The 19,790-nt window shown below is 47.2% G+C and overlaps 1 protein-coding gene across 20 annotated transcripts in view; it reads left to right on the top strand.

Moving 5' to 3' along the window:
- The window catches only part of NOL8 (nucleolar protein 8), a 1,066,580-nt gene that overhangs the window by 788,408 nt on the left and 258,382 nt on the right, over positions 1-19,790 (top strand). For all 20 annotated transcript variants that reach the window (XM_069643873.1, XM_069643874.1, XM_069643889.1 and 17 more), the window contains one exon: positions 3,390-3,697. In XM_069643873.1, the coding sequence (XP_069499974.1) occupies positions 3,390-3,697 (308 nt within the window). The remainder of the gene's footprint in view (positions 1-3,389; positions 3,698-19,790) is intronic.

Below are 19,790 nucleotides of genomic sequence, written 5' to 3' on the forward strand. Positions count from 1 at the left end.
TACCGTAAATAATTAAATAAAGATAGTAGCCTAAAACAATGGGAAATCCCATAGGAAAATATTCGCGGTAGAATATAAAAAGTAGTATCCACTGCCACCAGCCAAAACTCGATCAGGGGGGACGGAGACGTGTCCCCTCGACTAACAGACCCCGGGGCAATTGAATTGCCTCAGCCAGTACGTCCACAATATGATGGTTTGTACTGGTTCTGTTCAGAATTTAAGACTAGTAAAGTCAATGGTGACTTTACATGCCCTGTGAGACAGTAGTCAGTCCCAGGGTATGGAGTCTATACTGGGGGGTCACTATGACACCCCTGTGTCACTGCAATGAGGGTGCTGTGTAACACACATCACAAAAACATATGAAGCCCTATGGGGTAAAAGACCCCATAGCCCATTAAACACATCTAGATTCAAAGAAACACACTCAAATCATGCCCAAGAATGAGGGTAAAAGAGTCTCACTCTTAGCAGGAGAAACAAATAAACCCCAAAAATCCAGCAAAGCTGCTGGGGGACTCACTAGGTTAGGAAATTCAGCCTAAACAGAGAATTCTCCCTAACAAAGCCTCACCTTTCATACAGTCCCAGCACACCTCCTCTGCAATCTTTCTGAGCTTTTTATAGAAAGGAACTTTTGGCTGTCCAATCAGTACATCCATACCCCCTGTGAGAGCTGGTCCTATTCAGGCACTCTGGCAGACAAAGGACAGGGAGGTGACTCCTCCCCACTTCCTGCCTGCCCAGACACTCTGGAGCCTAGGCAGGGACACCCAAGGTGTCCCGCCAAAGGCAAAACACACACTGACCTCCCCTCTCCAAGAATGGTAGAAGAAGGGCTAACAAAGAACAACCACGCTTGTAATGAAAAAAGAAGGGAGGCCCCAAATTGGTACTGGAGTGCCTCTATCGTGCACTACTGAGGCTGTGGTCTGGTCATAGCCTGCCATACGGAAATTACACAATAGTTGGTAGAAGTCCACTGCCACCGGCCATAACTAGAAGATTGTCTATCTGACTACAAAGTCACAGGAGCAGCGAGATTAGGTATCCCGTTGGCACTCCATATAAGGTGGTGTGTGCCAATCTCTCAGACTATAGAGGTTTGGAAGAGATACTAAGTATCTCTCTATCCTTAAGAAGTGTAGTTCCTTTAGGATATAGAAAAATAATCTTAAAGGAGGACCCTAATGGTCCCCAGCAGCACTGCCCATAAGGAGTTGTGTTCTGCAATTGGAACATACAGATGGCTTTAAGAGCTATGGAGCAAAAAGACTCCATAGTACAGGTAGAATGCAAAGAATAGAGATCCAAATTACAGAGCCCACAAGAATGAATGAGTGGAAAAAGTCTCCACTCATTCAATATTTAGAGAAAAGGGTTCGGAAGTCCAGCAAAAAGTGTGGGGGGGTCTCACTACGAGAGGGGACAAAGCATACAAATGATAACAGCCTCTACTCCTACTACCGCCTTGCACTCTCACCATCGTCCTACAATACACTCCATCACTCTCCCTCTATTCCCCCTTAAACTTACACACTCTCTATCTTTATCACTCCGCTTTTGCACACATGCCCTTCTCACGCTACACTACATAGACAACTGACTGGGACCACTCTCCTACAAGCAATACCTCTTCTGTGCACTCTGCCACCAACTCTTCAGCCCCCCACATGCTACTGTCCATCCTCCACGTGATCTCTCGGTCCACCTCTTGACCTCGCCACTGCAACCCACACACACTACACTGCACTCCTTCCCATCCCCTTATGTAATGTTCATTACCTTGTTATGACCCAGATAGACATTCACTCTCCTCCATCTCCCTCTCTCTCTCCCCCCCTCTTTTGTTTTTCCCTCAGGGGAATCATGCAACAAAGGTGCATACGTGCTGGCATTAACATTCATGGCACATTTAAGAACGGAGCCCTTTCCCCCAGCAACCCTTCCCTGCCTATTGTGCCCAGATAGCCCCCTTTCCTACTGTCCCGAATCCCCCTGACAGGGTGAGGTCCCTCACCCTATCGCTTACCTCCACCCTCTCCCCAAAGCCCCTCACCTCTTTTCTCTAATTTTCTACCTTGACCCAGATGTTATTTTCGACTTTCGCTCCTGGAACAATGACAGGAGTTATTGACGTTTGTTTTGGATAGAATGGGGTTAGCCGCGTGGCTAAGGGACTTCTTATAATTAAAATCGGAACCTTTCGGTTGGCCATCGTTCTTGGACCTTTGAATAGAGGACGGTTCCATAGAGGCACAAGTACTGCTTAGGATTAGGGTTTTGGCATTCTTTCTTTTGGGAACACCTCAAAACCCTCACTTTCTGTTACCCCGTTCCTTGCACAGTTTGAAAGACGTCACATTTTTGGTTTTAATTATTTTCGCAATAGGCTTTTTCCTACTCCATCTTGAAAAAGAAACCATTAATAAAGCATTGGTCTCGGCCTCCCCACAGAACCCCATTGGAAAGCTTGCACAGTAATCCTTCCTAGCAAAGACAAGCATGGACATGTGATTTAGGAGATTGAAAGTTGAAGGGTAGGTTTTACAGCTGTTGAGACAGTTAAGCATGGCAGTTGTATAGATGGAAGTCATGAATTGCTGCAGGTTCAGATCACTGCCAAAGATGATCCACAGGTTGTAAGCCATGGGGAACGTGGTGAGTGTCGGGGGCATGGGAAAGTGGAGCGGGGGTGAGGAGGGCAAACAGATGAAGAACTACAGCATCATCGATGGCATGTGCTCTGCCATGGACCCTCGCGTTATGCTTTTGCTACAGGGCGACACGTTGCATCAGCATAGGTTAGATCCTTTTAGGTAGTAGTATGAATTGGTGAAATAAACAAATATACTTTCTAGCTCCGACAACATGGGCTCATATGGAAGGAATATTACAGGTTGCAATAGGACATAGGTTTGCAGTTAGAAGATTATTACAAATAGCTAGTTAACATGTTTTGTAGGGTTATTATTTCCTTATGCAAGCAGGTAAGCTGGAGTTGGGTTTTTGTTTTGTTTTTACAATGCTACCAGATAGACTGTATTTAAGAGTGCAACTTAACTGGAGATTAATTCCTGCTGCTCACTGAATAATTCCAGCTGCTTGGTGAATACTAAATTGACATTTTGATGAGTTCTAGCAAGCGAGTATACAAATCAAAACTTATGACCAAAATGTGCTTAAACTTGAACTCCATTGTACAATTTACGGAAAAGAGGAATCCTTGAGTGTATGCTTTATTTCAAAGCATGTTTTTTTTTTTTTGGTTTTGTAAATATGTGGATGCTCTGCATCATCATAACCATAACTTTGTTCTGCTACTTGTCACTCAGAATTTGATTCTCACCTTTCTTGTATAATCTCACTTCGGTTTTACTTCCTAGCAAAGCTAAAAGAAAGAAAATAAGAGAAGAAGCTGAAAAGTTGCCCGAAGTATCAAAAGAAATTTATCATGAGGTTGATGTGGACTTCAAAACCGTGTTTGGATCTGCAAAGCCAGTACCAGAGGAAAACGAAGCATTAACTCCATGGGACCAAAAGGAGGAGGAGCAGGACAAGAAGGAGCTGACGGATGCTAAAAGCCCAGATGCTCAGCCAAACGTTAATGTTTCTGTGGGGTGTGGTGGCCAGAACCCTGCTGTGTTCACATTTTCCTTTTTGGGAGATGATGAGGAAGCCATTGTGCAGGAAGGTAATTGCAACAGCATTTGTACATTTTTATTTATGGTTTGTGAGCTGTTGGGTTGGATTCAAATATCTGTACAAGTTTTCTATTGTCATTGACTAGGCTGGGCAGAGTAATCGCTTCGTCTGTAAAACATACAGTGTAACATAAGGAAATATTGTCTTTTTGCTGCTTTCCCTCCTGTGACGAATCCCCAGATGCCGTTACTTCTCCCCTAGGAGGAGCACCTTCCCAGGAGGCCAGGGTGGTGAGGCTGCTACCTGATAGTCCCCCTGTGGGTGGTACTCAGCGGGTGGATGTCTTGGGGAGGGAAGCCCCCTATGGGATTAGTGACAACCTGGGGAGAACAGGATATCCCACAGCCCACCTTACCCTAGCCCACCTTCTTTACCAACTAACACCATCACTACTGTTACTATCTGTTTTTCTTATACTTTCGGTATAGAAAGTACTGGGATGAGGAAGAGTAGCGACTATCCAAGTTACCAAGATGAGGATGGACTCTGTTAAGTCTTGGGCGACTGATCCATTTGGTACTGAAATGAGGAAGAGGTGCAGAGTACTAAGGAGTAGCCCGCAGAATCAAAGTGAGCAGTCTGGTCAATATGGACTCGATGTGTGCATAAAAACTGAGGAAGGACTCCGACTAATGTCGAGCCCTCCCTGGAGTCCAGAGAAGAAATCGCTTCAGGGAAGGCAGACCGGGAAGCCACAAAGAGAGCATACCACAACACGATATGGAAGGACCCTCTAAGAAGGAGGAGGAAGCAGCTCCTGGTGCCCCGTTTGGAAGGCGAACATGTGGAGCAAGAAGAACGATCCCCGGAAGATAATTATCCTCGACTCCAGAGGAATGGGCTGCCTTTAAGGAGCAAATGTTAGCAATCTTTCAATCGCAGGGCACAGGTCCGGTCGCGCCTTCTCACAAAGCCAGCCAGCATCGGTCTCGTACCGTGGCCCGTACGCCTTCGGGTCCGCACCACAACTCGCATTGGGAGCCTTCGAGGTCCTGTTCGGACAAGGTTTCGGAAGGTCGCAAGAGACTTGCTTCTAGTTCTCGGTCCTCGTCCCCAGCGAGACCGCAGCAACCTACTAAGGGCTCGAAGCCGGCGGCGACTCGGTCAGCGCTGTGTCCTTCCGACTCAGACGTCAACGCTTTGCTGTCTTGTCAGCCCACGCTGCTGTCGGCGCCAGTGTCACGACGCTGAGGTTGTCGACGCTCTCCGTGTCGAAGCCTTTGGTGGCCTCGACGCCTTTGGGGATTTTTGCCTGAAATTTGCCATTGGAGTACCCCGATGTAGTGGATCCTCCTGGGAAGGCTACAGCGAAGTCTGTGAGGCCAGTATTGGACTCCAGGCCCTCTTCTGTTTCCATGCCTGGGTTTCAACTCCCTCTGGACGACATGTATGAAGAGGAAGAAAGGTCTGATTTTGAGGACGCTTGTGAACTTGATGTGGCTCCAATTTTTTCTGGAGACAGTCAGTTGGAGGAGTTGAGGCAAACCCTCCATGATGCCAGTGGATTGGACAATTCTCCTGAAGTGGAATTTGGTAGGCCTGAGCCTGGGGCTCATGGAGAGTCTTCATACAAGAGGCTCATGGTTAGGGTCTCGGAGTATCTGGTCTGGTCCAGTCCTCCTGAAGACTTTGTGCAGGATGATCTAACAGACATCTTAGATCAAGGTCCGTCCTCTGACCCAGTGTTACCATTTCATCCCACCATACAGGAAAGGGTAGCAGCTGCTTGGCAGTCACCAGAATCTCTTCTGGCTGTTAATAAATCTTTGACAAAAAAGTACTGCCCTTCCGTTAGCGACCCCGGCTATTTATCCACTCACCCCATTCCTGAGAGTTTGGTGGTTCAGGCGGCCACGGCCACCTCAAGGCTGTCAGCGTACCCTACCATCCCTCCTGATGGGGACGAGAAACACTTTGACGGCGGTGCTAGGACGGTATTTTCAGCATTGAGAATGACATTGAAATCGGCCAACTCCACTTGTGCCTTTTGTAAGGTTCTCACACACTCTGTAGAACCGTGTTTAAGTGGCTGAGCATATTCCCTATGGGGAAGAAATAGATGGCTTCCTGGCTCTCGTGCAAGACGGCAAGGATGCTATGTGCGAATCCCTTCAGTCGGGTTTGGATACGGCAGACAGTGTTAGCTGGTCCATGGATGCGAGCACTGTTATACGCAGATTTGCGTGGTTGTGGAAGTCGGGTTTTGCTCCGGATGTGCAAAGCAGTCTTCTGAACATGCCCTTTGGGGCACATTTGTTTAACAAGGCTGAAGAGAGCCTTGAGAGGTTGCAGACCTCAAAAGCTGCAGCAAAATCTTTAAGCACAGCTGTGCAGCAACCTCCATCATTTCGTCCTAGGGGACATCAGGGGAAGGGAGGTTCTTTTTGTTACTACTCCTCCTTTGGTAGAATGAGAGGGGCGGCGAGTCAAAGGGGCCAGCAAAAAAGTACCTGTGGTGGCCAGGGAAATAGAGGTGCCAAAGCCGCTCAGGCAGCTGCCTCTTTACCTTCAGACACTGCCACAGCCGCTTCCAAACAGTCATGAGGCCATGTCCCATGGTTCGCCGGTTGGGGGCAGACTGTCTCAGCAGCTGGAAGAGTGACGAGCCATTACTTCAAATGCGTGGCTTCTGGATACCGTTGCCCACGGCTACTGCCTTCCCTTCCTAAAGCGGCCTCACAACCATCCACCAGGGAAACTCTTTGAAGCTTCCGGATCCGCTCGTTGTGCAGGAAATCTTAACCCTGCTGGAGAAGGGCGCTATAGAACTGGTGCCTGTAGCGGAGAGGAACAAGGGATGGTATTCCTCTTATTTATTTTATCCCAAACAAAGACGGGGGATTGAGACCCAACCTGGACTTGCGTTGGTTGAACAAACTTCTCAGGAAGGACAAGTTCAAGATGGTTACTCTTTCTCAAGTCCTCCAGGCCCTTCAACTTCAGGATTGGTTGGTGTCTCTGGACCTACAGGATGCTTAATTTCATGTGCCGATTCATCCCAAGTACAGAAAGTACCTGAGGTTTGCGGCTGGAGATTCGCACTTTCAGTTTCTGGTCCTGCCGTTCAGATTGACCTGCGCCCGAGGGTCTTCCAAACTCCACATCAACCTTTTAGAGCTGAGGCCCATCAGACTAGCTCTGAAGGCTTTTCTGCCATCTTTGCGGGGGAAGAGTGTCCTGATCATGACGGACAACACAGTGGCCATGCGTTACATCAACAAAACAAAACAGGGGGTGGCGGGTCCGGCACTGCCGTTGTGCAGAGAGGCAATGCAGCTCTGGTTCGAGGCCATCCAGCAGGGAATTTCGATCTCGGCAGTTCATCTGGTCAGAGAAGAAAATGTGGCGTCGGACGCTCTGAGCAGGCAGAGCATGATCTCTCACGAGTGGGAGTTGGCTCAGGAAGTCCTTCAGGAGATCTTCGCCCTTTGGGGAACCCCGCAAGTGGATCTCTTCACCACCAGTGCCAACCGGAAGTGCGAGAGTCTGCTGAAGGGAATTTCCTCCGAGAGGAGCTTTAGGGTACGCGTTCATAGTGGATTGGTCATTCCCGCTGCTGGACGCGTTTCCTCCAGTCCCTGTCATTCCTCAAGTGTTACGGAGGTTCAGTTCCCACATAATCATCATTGCTCCGGATTGGGCAAGGAGAGCCTGGTACCCGGACCTTCTAGAAATGTCCATCTGCCCTCCACTATCCTATCCAGAGGATCTGCTCTCGCGCGAGAGGCTCAGGTTCACTCTCAACCTTCACGCTTGGTATCTGAAAGGTTGAGGTATAACGATTTGGACCTCCCGGATGACGTGATGGAGGTGTTGCTTTCGGCCGGGCAGCCTGCAACAAAATCCCTGTACCATTGGCGTAAGTTCTGCGACTGGTGCAGAGGTCACAATGTTGATCCTTTTCAGTGCTCCATTCCTATGGTTTTGTCTTTCTTACTTTCTTTGGCCCACAGGGGCCTTCAAGTGGGTACCATTAAGGGTTACCTGGCGGCGCTGTCTATCTTTAAGCGCTCATCATGTTCTTACTTTAAGATTCCTTTGATTTCTCAATTTCTTAAAGGACTGACTAATGTGTTCCCGCCGTCCCCTTTCCAGGTGCAAGTTTGGGATTTGAATTTGGTTTTGAAATTTCTCATGGGTGCTCCGTTTGAACCTTTGCACTCTTGACCTTTGAGATTGTTTTCCTTCAAGACTGTGTTCTTGGTTGGGGCTACTTCCTCTCGCAGAATGAGTGAATTGCAGACACTTTCCTCTAAGCCACCCTTTACTGTGTTTCACAAGGACAGGGTTGTACCGCGGGTATGCCCTTCCTTTCTACCTAAGGTAGTATCTGAATTTCATTTGAGTCAGAAGGTGTTTCCCACACCTTTCTATCCTCCTCATCCTGGTAAGGAAGAGGAGCGACTCCATCGGTTGGATCCTAGGAGAGCTCTGAGCTTTTACATTTCTAGGATGTCCAGGGTCAGAGTGGACGATCAACACTTTGTAGGATATTCTGGACACCAATTGGGCCAGGCTGTTACCAAACAGACCTTGTCCAGGTGGATTATCCTCACTATTACGGAGTGTTACTGATTGGTGGGTAAGGACCCTCCAAGAAGGGTTGCAAGCTCATTCCACTAGGGGCGTGGCTACTTGCACCGCCCTCCAGCGGGGTGTTCCTATTATGAATATTTGTGATGCCGCTACATGGGCTTCGCTTCACACCTTTGTTGAGCATTATTCCCTGGATCTGATCCATGGTCAGGGAATGGCCTTTGGGAAGGCAGAACTTTGTTCCGCAATCTGATTGGGTACTCTTAATTCTTTTCTCTCCTCTATTTACTGGTACTGCTTTGGGAGTCTGTCAAAGATGTGGAATACGTTGGAGGACACAATCGATTTGAAGAACAAGTTACTTACCAGTAGCGTTCTTTCGACTGGATGTTCCTCCAACGTATTCCACATCGCCCTCCTAGCCTGCCCCTCTAGAGAATTTACTATGCGATTGCAGCTTACGTTTCCGCAAGGCTATGTGCAGTCAAGCAGGCATGAGACTGGTGACACGTGTTCTGGGCGAAAAAAACTTAAACTGAGGCTCCGGGCACCGTTCGTCCTATTTATAACATCCGGTAACCTCGCCCTCGACAGAGGCCTTCGAGGGACATCAACATCACGTCATAGACGCAGGATGCCCCCTGCTGAAAAAGTTTCCGAAGTACAAAGCTGTGGACATTACATGTCAAAGATGTGGAATACGTTGGAGGAACATCCAGTCGAAAGAACGTTGGCAGTTGGTAAGTAACTTGTTCTTCTTTACTAACCTTGTTTAACTAATCTGTTTCAGCGGTACGATCAGTCCCGATATCTGTCAATGCAGTGGAACTCTGTCCTCCATTACGAAAAGCGTGTGTCTGTTTCTGGTAAGATGTGGTGACCGGAGGCTGTTGATGATTGGACAGCCCATGCCAGTTTGAATGTTCATATTCTTACCATTGTGGGCTCGGGGGATCTCCAGCCTGAATTTAGGATAAGAGGACCATTTCCATTCTTCAGATCGTCATTGGAGACAAGACCCCTTCAAAGGGGATCATTTTGCTGAAGATCCATCTGTCGTCATTGCAGCCAAGCAGGGTTGGCTTCAACAACCGTCCTGGAAAAGCCCTGCTCCTTTGTCTGATATCATCTCTTGATAGCCTTCATTGCTGCTTTAACCCCTGGACCAGTGGAAACAAACAGTCGCCCCTGCTATAGGGCCCTAGCCTTGGAAGCCTTCAGAAGTGGTCCAGGACCTCTGTGTGGACTGACCAGCTCCGTTCTGTGCTACCTCAATGCATCAGTCACTGTTCGGGGACTCTGCATACACTTGTCTAGTTAGAAAAGAGGCAGTTGCAGCTCTCCGGCATGTAGAGGGGTCTTGCAGAGACAATCTCTTTGCCTCCACCATGAGTCTCGCCTTCTGCCAGTGTCTCCTGCCTGAATCTTGTCATGGGGGCCCTCCAACATCGTCCGCATCATGGCGATCCTTTCTTCATCGTGCCATGTTGGTTCAGCTTTCCAGTTTGCAGGAACAGTCTCTCCAGAGCGTGGAACCATCTTGCAAGAGTGCAAAACAGCCGACTATTGTTAAGATGGAGTTCTCAAATCTAGCCTGGTAGACAGATTTCAGGAGGCCACTATAGTTATAGTGAACAGTGGAGCTCTGGGAGTTAAAGCAAACCCAATTAAGGTAAGCATGGAGAGTGGTCAAGGCTAAATCTCAGGAGAGTTCAGTATGGTCAGTGTCACACAGTGAAATATATAATGATTACACCTAGACAGTAAGTATCCAAAAATACTCTGTTATAGGTGCATAAACACACTAAGAAAATGAATCAAGTGGGTCATATCGCACAACACTCTAAAATACAAAACATATATACAGTTACCTTTGGTTATAACAATGCATACAATTCACAAGTAACTGTAAGGGAAGGGAAGTAGTTAAGCAATTGGATAACCAGTCCACCACAGGAATAAGAGCCCTCACTAACCCTAAATTGAATGGATTCTTGTGCCCAAAGAGGCCTTTTTAGGAGAGGGTATAAAGTTAGAAAGTGTTCCTGTGGGTATGAACAAAGTTCCAAAAGACTTCTCAGGACTTTTACAGCCAAGTAAAGTATGTTTACTATCTTTTAGAATAGCTTATTAAATATGTGTTTAAAAAGCAATGGAATGGAAGTCAAAGTTCTAAACAAACTTTATAATGAAGGAGATAGGGGCACCACTAAGTATTGCGACTGCTCACCGCCCGTACTCTGATTTTCCCGAAGAACTTGGCAGGTCGAATAGGGGGTTGCTGGGGGTAGGTTTTCCCACCGTTGGATCCAGTAGAAGATGCCCAGGAGCTGCAGGTGCAAGGAAGTTTCCAGTCAGTTCCAGGAGCTGAGTGCAACCATTTTCAGTGCAGAAATGCAGCAGGTACTGATGCAGGACACTGACGGGGGAAGGCCGGCTCCAGCGACAGCAGACGTCTCTCCAGTCGCATAAAAAGGAAGGTCTCCAGAACAGGATCCCTGGATGCTGGGACGTTGAAACTTGGCAGGGAGGCGACTTGTAGGATTAGCTGGCAACTACCGAAGTTCCAGGCAAGAACATGGAACGGTGACGCTTATGGCATGGCAGCCCAAAACAGAGCGGGTCAGTCTCCTGGGTGGTCCAGGGATACTTCAAGGCTCCAGGCTGCAGGATTGTGAGAAGGTGTTGACTGGTTGGTCCCACCAGTCCTAAGGGTCGAAGCATTAGCAAGGGTCTTCTGAGATCAGGTAGTCCAGCAGGGCTTCACCGGGACAGCAGCAAGAATGGTTGTCGGCCTCTTCAGGATTCATCCTCAAGACTTCCATTGTCTGCACAACTACACAGGATACTTGGCTCCTCTTCTGATCTGCTGGAATGGCTGCAGGACTCTTCTTATTCTAATTTCAAGTGAGTGATCAAACTCAGCTTTCCAATAGCAAGGATCTGCACCACTCATGCACATGCCAGACTCACTGGCACTAGCTTGTGGATTGGGACCAGACAGTCCCAGACTACTTCCCGGGACCATTCACACACGGCATGCACTATTCTGTGAAAACAGCAGCTTTCCTGGGCAAATGCATGACCATAATTCCTGACCTGAGAAGGCAGGAAGGCGGCCAAAGAACAAGCAACAAATCTGATGGAATGGGCATCTTAGGACACCAGCCACTGTTAGCAGTCAAACGTGTTAAAAATGGTAAAAATGCAACTGCTGCCACTAGCTTGTCTTCAGGTACATTTAAAAGTCACCAAAATCCATTTGGTAAAAGTCTAGGGTGATACAAAAGTTTCCCCGTTGCCCTGCATTGAAAGATGTTGTGTGCAATATGAAAATGCTACCCAAACAGGTAACATGTCAAAAGACAAAAGGGAAACATAGTTTCCCATACTAACTGTCTGAAGAACTAGTCAGTTTCCCCATAACAAATGAGCAAAAAGGCCAGTGAAGGGAAGCTGAACTTTGGGGGTCGATAGAATATGGAGGTGTTGGAGTAGATTTCTCTTTTTGTGTGAAATCCCTATTCTTTGCGCGCCCCCCAGCACTTTTTGCTGGATACCTGGATTTTTCGAATAATTCTTTTGGTTGAGCGGGAACCTTTCCACACTCACCCCTCCTTTTACTCTGGTGTGAGGAAGCTTTTTGTCCCCTTTTTGGGATTTCTGTTCATAATTATGCTTTCCTTTGATTTTTTTGACATCTACTTTTTAGTGAGCCAACCTTTAGACATTTTCCTTCTTGAGTGAAATTCTCTCCACCAATGAGTTCCCCAGCACTTTATGCTGGACTCTTGGATTTTTAACCGATTCTTCTGAGTGAGTAGGTACCTTTTTTCCACACTCACTCATTTTTTTACTCTGATCTAGGGCACCCTTTTTACCTCTTTTTGGTACATTGTTTTAGAGTCATGCTTTCCTCCAGCACACAACACTTTCTATGCAGCATTACTGGAAGCTCCTGGAGCATCCACTGTCGTGTTTTTGTATTTTTCCTTGGTTAGCACCCTGTTGCCAAGGAACAGGGATACTGTGCATCCTACCTGCACTTACCTTTGTGAGATAAGCCTACCCCATTTTATGTGGAGTGCTGAGAGGAAACATGGTATCCCTTTTCTCATTTCTCCAGTAACCTTTTGGTTACTGTGACAAGCCCCTCTTTTCAGTGTGGTGGCAGTGTACCTGTTACCTAACCCTTTGTGCACTTTTATCGGAGGCTGTCATCACAGCTGCAGTAGGGGGACACAAGGGTCATCATTGACCCAAAATGGTGGCTGCTCTTTTTTAAAGTCCTGACAAGATGGCATGTCCTTTCTTGGGCCGTCTTCTGCCTACCTGGGTGGGGGAGGTTCCTCTAGTTCCATTGTTTTTGCCTTTGAGTTACTGGCAGGACAGGAAGTGGGGAGGGTCAACCAAACCCCCACAATCCTTTGTTGTGCAGAGTGCTTGAGAGAAACCAGTTCTGACTGGGAGTGTTGGGGAGGACAAGACTTTAGAAAGCCCACTATGGATGAGCAGGTTTGCACCCCTTAGGTTTATCCTGACCTACCCGAAGGTTTGGTAGCTGTGGATGAGCAGCCAGGCTTAGTCTAGGAGGGAGGAGGGCTGTAGTGAGGCACACACAACTCAGGGATACTTAGTCCAAGGAGAGTTTTATTTATATACAGGAAGGCTTATAGCATTCAAGTAAGGTAAGTATTATCACACAGTGATATAATATCTTAGAAAGTCTGACCCTGTTTTATGTGAGTCACACAAAGTCAAAGGGCACAGTGGGGCACCAGTGACCAAGGTCTGAGGAAGACAATGAGCGAAAGCAGTGTTCAGAGAACAAAGAGACAGAGACCAACAGGAATTCTTCAGGTTTGCAGGTTGGTATCAGTCAGGTATCACAAGGCAGGTAAATTAGGAGTTTCCCTTTCCGATTTGCCACAAGGACCAATGTCCTAAGGCAAGGTACAGCACAATGGGTTGTCCAACCCAATCTAGCCCAAAATAGACCCTGGGAGGTTCATGATGCAGCTACCTGCAGCCCCTCAACGCACACGATCAACAAAGCAAGCTCCTAAGTTACTAGAAGCAGAACAGTACTTTTGAGCATAGAAGCTAATACAGTAGAACGGTCCCCACAGTGAGGCGACACCAGACCCCGGTTTGGGGGTCTCGGTTTTAGCAACAGGAGGGAAGAACTTAGTTGATCTGGCACTCTTGAAGTCGGAGGCTCGGCAGAGGGTCTTTGCAGCACTGGCTCGTTGGCACCCTTTTTCAGGATTGGATGAAGGACGTTTGTCGTTAAGTATATTCTGCTCCAGTTCTCAGTACTTTTCTGAGCTGAGGGGACTTTCAGGAGTGGGATCCAGTCACTGTAGGTCCGGAAGGATGCCCACAATGTTTCATGCAAAACCGCACGTCAGATGTTGCACTGCAAAATGGCACAGGACCCCGGGTATTGGCAAATGCGTACCATGGAGGTCTCGGCTCTTCCAGAGTGGGCACAAAAATTGCGGTTTTTCCTGGTACTGGAATTCGTCCTCTTTTGGGCGACCCTGACGTGCAGAATTTGAGGTCAGGACAGTAACCACTCAGCAGGCTCTGTCGGTTGCTGGAAATACCTACGGACGTCCTTCTTTTTCATCAGAATCGTCAGTTCCAGTGGTTGACTCGTGAGTTTCAGCTGCAGGACCCTCAGATTTATCCAGGAACACTGGCTGAGTCCACCAATCAACACTCATGCACCATTCAAAATTGGGGGAGACTGTCCAATAGGAACATCCATCCTCCCAGTGCAAACTGGTTTCAAGCAGACAAAGACCAGGGGAGTTTTGGTTACCTTCCCTGCTTCCTGTCCTTGCAAGCACTCCAAGTCTTTGCAGGCTTTCCAAGGGAATTCCACCAAAGACAAAAGACCCATCAAGACCTCTCCCCACCAAACTAGTTAGACGAAGGCTCAACAAAGGACAAGTCATCGTCAACAGGGCTTAGAAAAGTTCAGTCAACGTTTTAGGTGACTGGTGTTCCTTTTATCCCTTACCGCAGCTGAGCAGACAGCCTGTGACAAAAGTCCACAAGAAGGTGTGTAAAAAGGTACACTGTCACAAGCCTGTCAGATGATCTTATCACAGTAACCAAAAAGTTATTGTAGCAGCGAGAAAAGAGACCGTTTCCCTTCAGCACTCCACTTAAGGTGGCGTGTGCTGATCTCACAAAATAAAGAAAGTGTCCCTCTGTCCTGGAAACAGAGTATTTTCTCAGGTAAAGTAAAAACGGACGCTCTAGCAACTTCCAGAAACATGTACAGAAGGTGTTGTGCTGCAATAGTAAAAGGTAGATACCAGAAAGGTTGGAGGAGAGCATAACTCCATTAAAAAGTACCAAAAATAGTTTAAAAGGGATCCCAGGCTCAGAGTAAAAGGATGAGTGTGGAAAAAGGTTTCACCTGAACTCTGGAGGATCAGTCCAAAAATCCAACAGCCAGCAAAAATGCTGTGGGGAGAATTTCACTCAAAAAGGAAAATCTACCAAACAGTGAGGCTGGCTGTCGCCATTGGACAGCCACCCCCAAGTTTTGAATGTTGCATGGGATAGGATTGTTGGGCTCAGCCAGTGTTCCAGCATAATTTCCAAGGTCCTGGAACAGAAACTCAAGAGGTGACCACTGGAACAGAAGAATCCGAAGAAGCCCAAAGGAAGAAGAGTAACAGCTGCTGTCCTGACCTCCACTTCTGGGTGACAGGGAAGATCCGAACAAGATGACTCCCTCCCTTGGACTGGTGGGCCTTACCAGTCCCAAAACTAACTGCATTTTGCGGCCTCCCTGGAAGAACTGTGACCCCCACTGCCGGCATTTCACCAATACCTGGCGTCCTGTGTCGCTGTACATCGTTGCCCAAAAAACAAATCCTCCTGGAACTTTGTGGCCATCTTTATTGACCTGCAGAGACTTGATCCAGCTCCTCACTGTCCCTTCACACGAGAAGAGGACCAGGAAAAGAAGAGTCTACCATTGTGTCATCCGTTCTTCAACAGAGAAGGGCACCAACAAGCCAGAACCAGCAAGAGCCATTGCTGGGCATCCATCTGCACGAGAGTTGTCGCCAGACCCACCAAAGACCCTCAATAATGTGCTAATTCCCCTCTACCTTAGAGACACCCAGCAACTTTGCTGGATTTTGAGGACTTGAATTTTTTGCCTGGGGAGAGCGAGACCCTTTTTTTCCCACTCATGTATTTTAATGTGATTTTGAACACTGTGTTTCTTTTGGTTGTGGAGTCTGACAAACTTCATAGGCATCATCTTGTACATTGTGTGTCACAGCACCTTCAGGGCAGTGGCACAGGGAAGTCTTTCAGATTTCCCAAAGGTTTAAATACCTTCTCTTGGATAAACTACTGTTTCCAAGAGCAGTGAAGTGAAATTGACTTTGCTTACATTTGTAACTTTCTAGACCCAGCACACACTATCTTACATTAGGGTACTGGAGGGGTTACTCATTATCCCCTTTGTCTAGTTTCTCATGTAACATCTTTTTGTTAACTTTTCCTCCATGAATGGCAGTGGATTACTTTTAACTACTGTGGTGTGCTTTTACTGCGGGCTGCGTTTGCAGCCGCAGTAAAGCACTCCAGGGTGGCATTTTTGTCAAAATGGCCCTGGTTGTCTTTTTTTCTCATTTTATTTGTGAAAAGGTCATTCTTGAGATTTACTCATCGCGCGCCAAACCAGATTTGGTCCCTTTGTTCATTTGTCTTTGGCGGGATTCACGAGTGAAACCCGCCTCTGGCTTCAGGGTGTCTGGCGGGGGCAGGAAGTGAGGGAGGTGACCGAAACTCTCTATGCTTAGTCTCCTAGGAGAGAGGAATGCACTCTTAGGTGATTGGCCAGCTGGCTGTCCGGCAAGGACAGCCACCCTACTGGGTGACTGACAGCTGGGCTGGAATGAATGGGAGAAACCTGCATAAAAGGCAAGGCTTTTTGGCTGGGAAGGCAGAGTCAACCACTGCACTAAGGAATCGGAAGAAGAACTTGGAAGAGACGCCTGCTGCAACTCTTGGACCGTTGGTTTGTCCGGTGAAGCCCTGATTCTGTGCTGTAGCTCCAAATTCGTCTTGACTAGAAAAGCCCTGCAAGGACTTCTTCTCCCCTTGAGTTGGTGGGACCAATCAACTCCAGAGTAAGCCACCTTGACATCCTCTTGAAGCTGGTTGAATTTCCACTGCAGTCGCTGCTGATACCAAATAGCCAGGGAGAGGAACACCAGATTGTGTGCGTTGCTATTAAGCTGGCCAGGAGCTCCAAGAAGATCCAGGAAGCAGGACCGAAGTGCCACTTGTTTGACGATGGCCGGTTGCGGTCGATGACCGTCCCATTGCAGTGCAGGAGTCCCCAGAGGTCCTCCCTCCTCGCCCCACGATTGAGGCCCAGGAACACCAGGATCTGCAGAGCTGCACAGGAACAGAGACCATCTGCTGCACCTTTCTTCAACCTAAAGGTACTGTACAGTCTAAGAGAACTTACCTCTTGTTGTGCCACCTTGCTTGTTCTCAGTTGAGACTCGTCTTGGTCGCTCCTGTAGAGTTGCTTGCATATTCTACTACTCACAGGCCTAAAAGCTTTTGACCCTTCATTTGATTCTACTTTTTTCTCCAAAGATTTCTAAACATTGTACAAGACTTTTACTTAACTGCAAGAAGTGCTTCAGTTCACCTTGACTTTTGATAACTTAACATCGGCTGGTCTGGCTCCCTGAATGAGATGTCTCTCCTCTGCTTATGTGTTTTGTCTTCCTTCTAGGAAAGAGTTAACTGACTTTGCATTTTTTTTTGTTGGGAAAGTACTTAACTGATTAAGTATAATTGTGTGAACCCTTGTCTTATTCTGAAACCTCTTTTCTTTGACACTCCTCTCAATAATATAGATGCATCAGGGATATATTAATGTCCCCAGCACCCTAATTATTAAAGTCACCTGAGGATGTAGATAGTGTCTGTGGGCCATCCCAAATGGATATTTGCTGATTTAGAAAACTAAAAGTGTGTATTTTGAAATATATTTGTGTGTTGCTCCCTTCTGAAGAAGGCTTATTCAAACTGACTGTTAAGTAAAGTAATACTTGAAGCCTTGTGTGTAAGAGTTTATTTGAATACTTCTCACTGTGAATCTGTGTAACTCCCCTACAGCTCACATTGACCCCTCTTGAGATAAGCCTGGCTGCTCAACACGCTACCAACCTGTGTAGTTCAGATTTATACCAAATGTTGGGTTCCTATTGCCAGGAGGTCAGGGTTGTTGTAGTTTACCCAAAGAGTACTGCATATAATCTTGCTAAACACTGCAGCAACAAGTTAATTTTAAGTTACTTCCTGGCTCCCTGTAAAACTCACCTCGAGCTTTGCGTGCTGATCCTGTATTCCTGGGGGCTGCAGATAGCTGTATCCCGTACCCCTCCAGAGCTCCCATAGGGATACATTGGGGTGGCCAACCCATTGTACTCTTGCCTGCTTCAGGACACTGGTCCTTGTAGCAGCTCCACAAGGAAACCCCTAGGCTTTCTTGTCCAGAAAATTCCAACCTAACTACCTGCAAACCCAGAAGAGACCCTTTTGAACTCTGCCGCTTTTGAGACTTGAACACTGTATTCTGCCTATCCTGCTTAACTCCTAACCTCTAGTTGCCTACGGCCCCACTGAACATTGTGAGTCCCTTATAAGCTAGGGTTGGTCTGTTTAGGACAGGTTGGAACAAAGTTATTAAAAGTTATCCCTTGGCCCTCTTCCTGCTCCCACCTGTGAAGTTAAAAACCTCTGCCTCATCTTCGACTCCACACTCTCCTGTTCGCCTCACATCTCCAATGTCTCTAAGAAGTCAAACTACCAACTGCACCTCCTCAGAGTTATTCTTCCTTTGCTCTCCTTCCCCCAGAAGCTTACTGTGTCTAGAGCTCTGGTTCTCTCTAGGCTGGACTACTGCAACAGCCTCTTTCTAAATCTGCCTGCTTCTACTCTACGCAACTCATCCAGAGCAGGACTTGTCCTTGGCCTCAATCCCAGGGATCGTATCTCTCCAGCATTAAAATCTCTGCATTGGCTCCCAGTGGCTGCAAGGATTAAGTTCAAGATCCTCGGCATTGTTCACAAAGCCCTCTGGGGGCTGGGTCCTCAATACCTCCTACTCTCTCTTCGTAAATGCCTTCCTACTCGAGCTCTTCGCTCCTCCACCTCCAACTCCCTCAGGGTCAGTCGCTTCTCCAAGCAACGAGTTGGTGGTAGATCTTTTTCTTCAGCTACGACCTCCCTCTGGAACAGCCTCCCTACCTCGCTGAAAATCGAAGAGATGCATCTCCGGTTCCGGAAGCACCTCAAGACCTTCTGCTTTGCTTCTGCCTTCTCTCTTCCTCTCCACTGTTGATTTCCTGCCTGATACTGCACTGGCCACCTGACTACCCTCTGATTTCGGACCCTGGTCCCTACCCGCCCAGTTGCACACCTGCACTGCCCCCCAGCAACCCTTGCACTTGGGTCTGTATCTATAACCATTCAGTCCCCATACCTTCACTTTTGGACACCTGCTGTCTGCACTTACCCTTGCACATGCAACCAACTGGCGCAGTTCTTGAAATTGTTTTTATCCCATGTACAGCACTGCCCTCTTCCCTTTCCCCTGGCACTTTTCCCCCTCCCCTCCCCTGCACTTGCACAATCTCAATGTCACTTGGCCTAGTAAGATCGTTGTCTCTGTCCTCCCTCTGTTCCCCCTTCCTTGCCTCGTCACGCCTTGAAACACTGGTGTATAGGCGCGTTACAAATGCCATATCATCTCATATCATTATCATAAGTTGGAAAAATGTCTATTTATTTCTCAAATGGTTTTACTAAGAGATTTGTTACTGTACAAGTTATTCTACAAGTTACTACATACGAAACATAAAATTGAGTGCTACATGTGTTACTGTGTTTTGTGGGCAATACTTTTCATAATAACCACCTGTGCCCATAACCAGCAGAATGAGACAACAGCACAGAAGAGTTCCAAGGCTTCACAGTCCTATTCTATTCATAATACGCATAAGCAGGGCTCTGACAAAGTAACTGACTTCATCTGTGCCTCTCTCTTTATTCTGAGAACAAACAACCTTTATACAATTGGTGGTCCATTGCTTCATGGCGGGCATTAAATCACCAGGCTAAATGCGAACACCAAGTCGGGGGTCTCAGTTTACTGCTAATGCAGCTGCCACCTGGGCTATTTGTAGTCCTTGAGCTTGCTCTAAGAATACATGCATACGTGAAGAGCAAAAGGGTTTTCTTACTGCTAGGCAAGTATTATCTGGTCATGTGCACCGACCAGCTGATTAGAGAACTAATGTTTACTCGTTTTACAAAGTGCTTACAATTATTTGGCCATAATTATCCACAATCGGCCCTTTTAACATAGTTCTATTATCTTAATGTAATATTAGTATGAATATATTAGTCTGGTACATCTATAGCCATCATACGTTGAATAACATTCTCCTGCAAAATAAGCATTTATGGTGATTTCTGAAGTTGTC

This window comes from Ambystoma mexicanum, chromosome 2p (assembly GCF_040938575.1).
Source record: "Ambystoma mexicanum isolate Mex_15411 chromosome 2p, UKY_AmexF1_1, whole genome shotgun sequence".
Classification (NCBI taxonomy): domain Eukaryota; kingdom Metazoa; phylum Chordata; class Amphibia; order Caudata; family Ambystomatidae; genus Ambystoma; species Ambystoma mexicanum.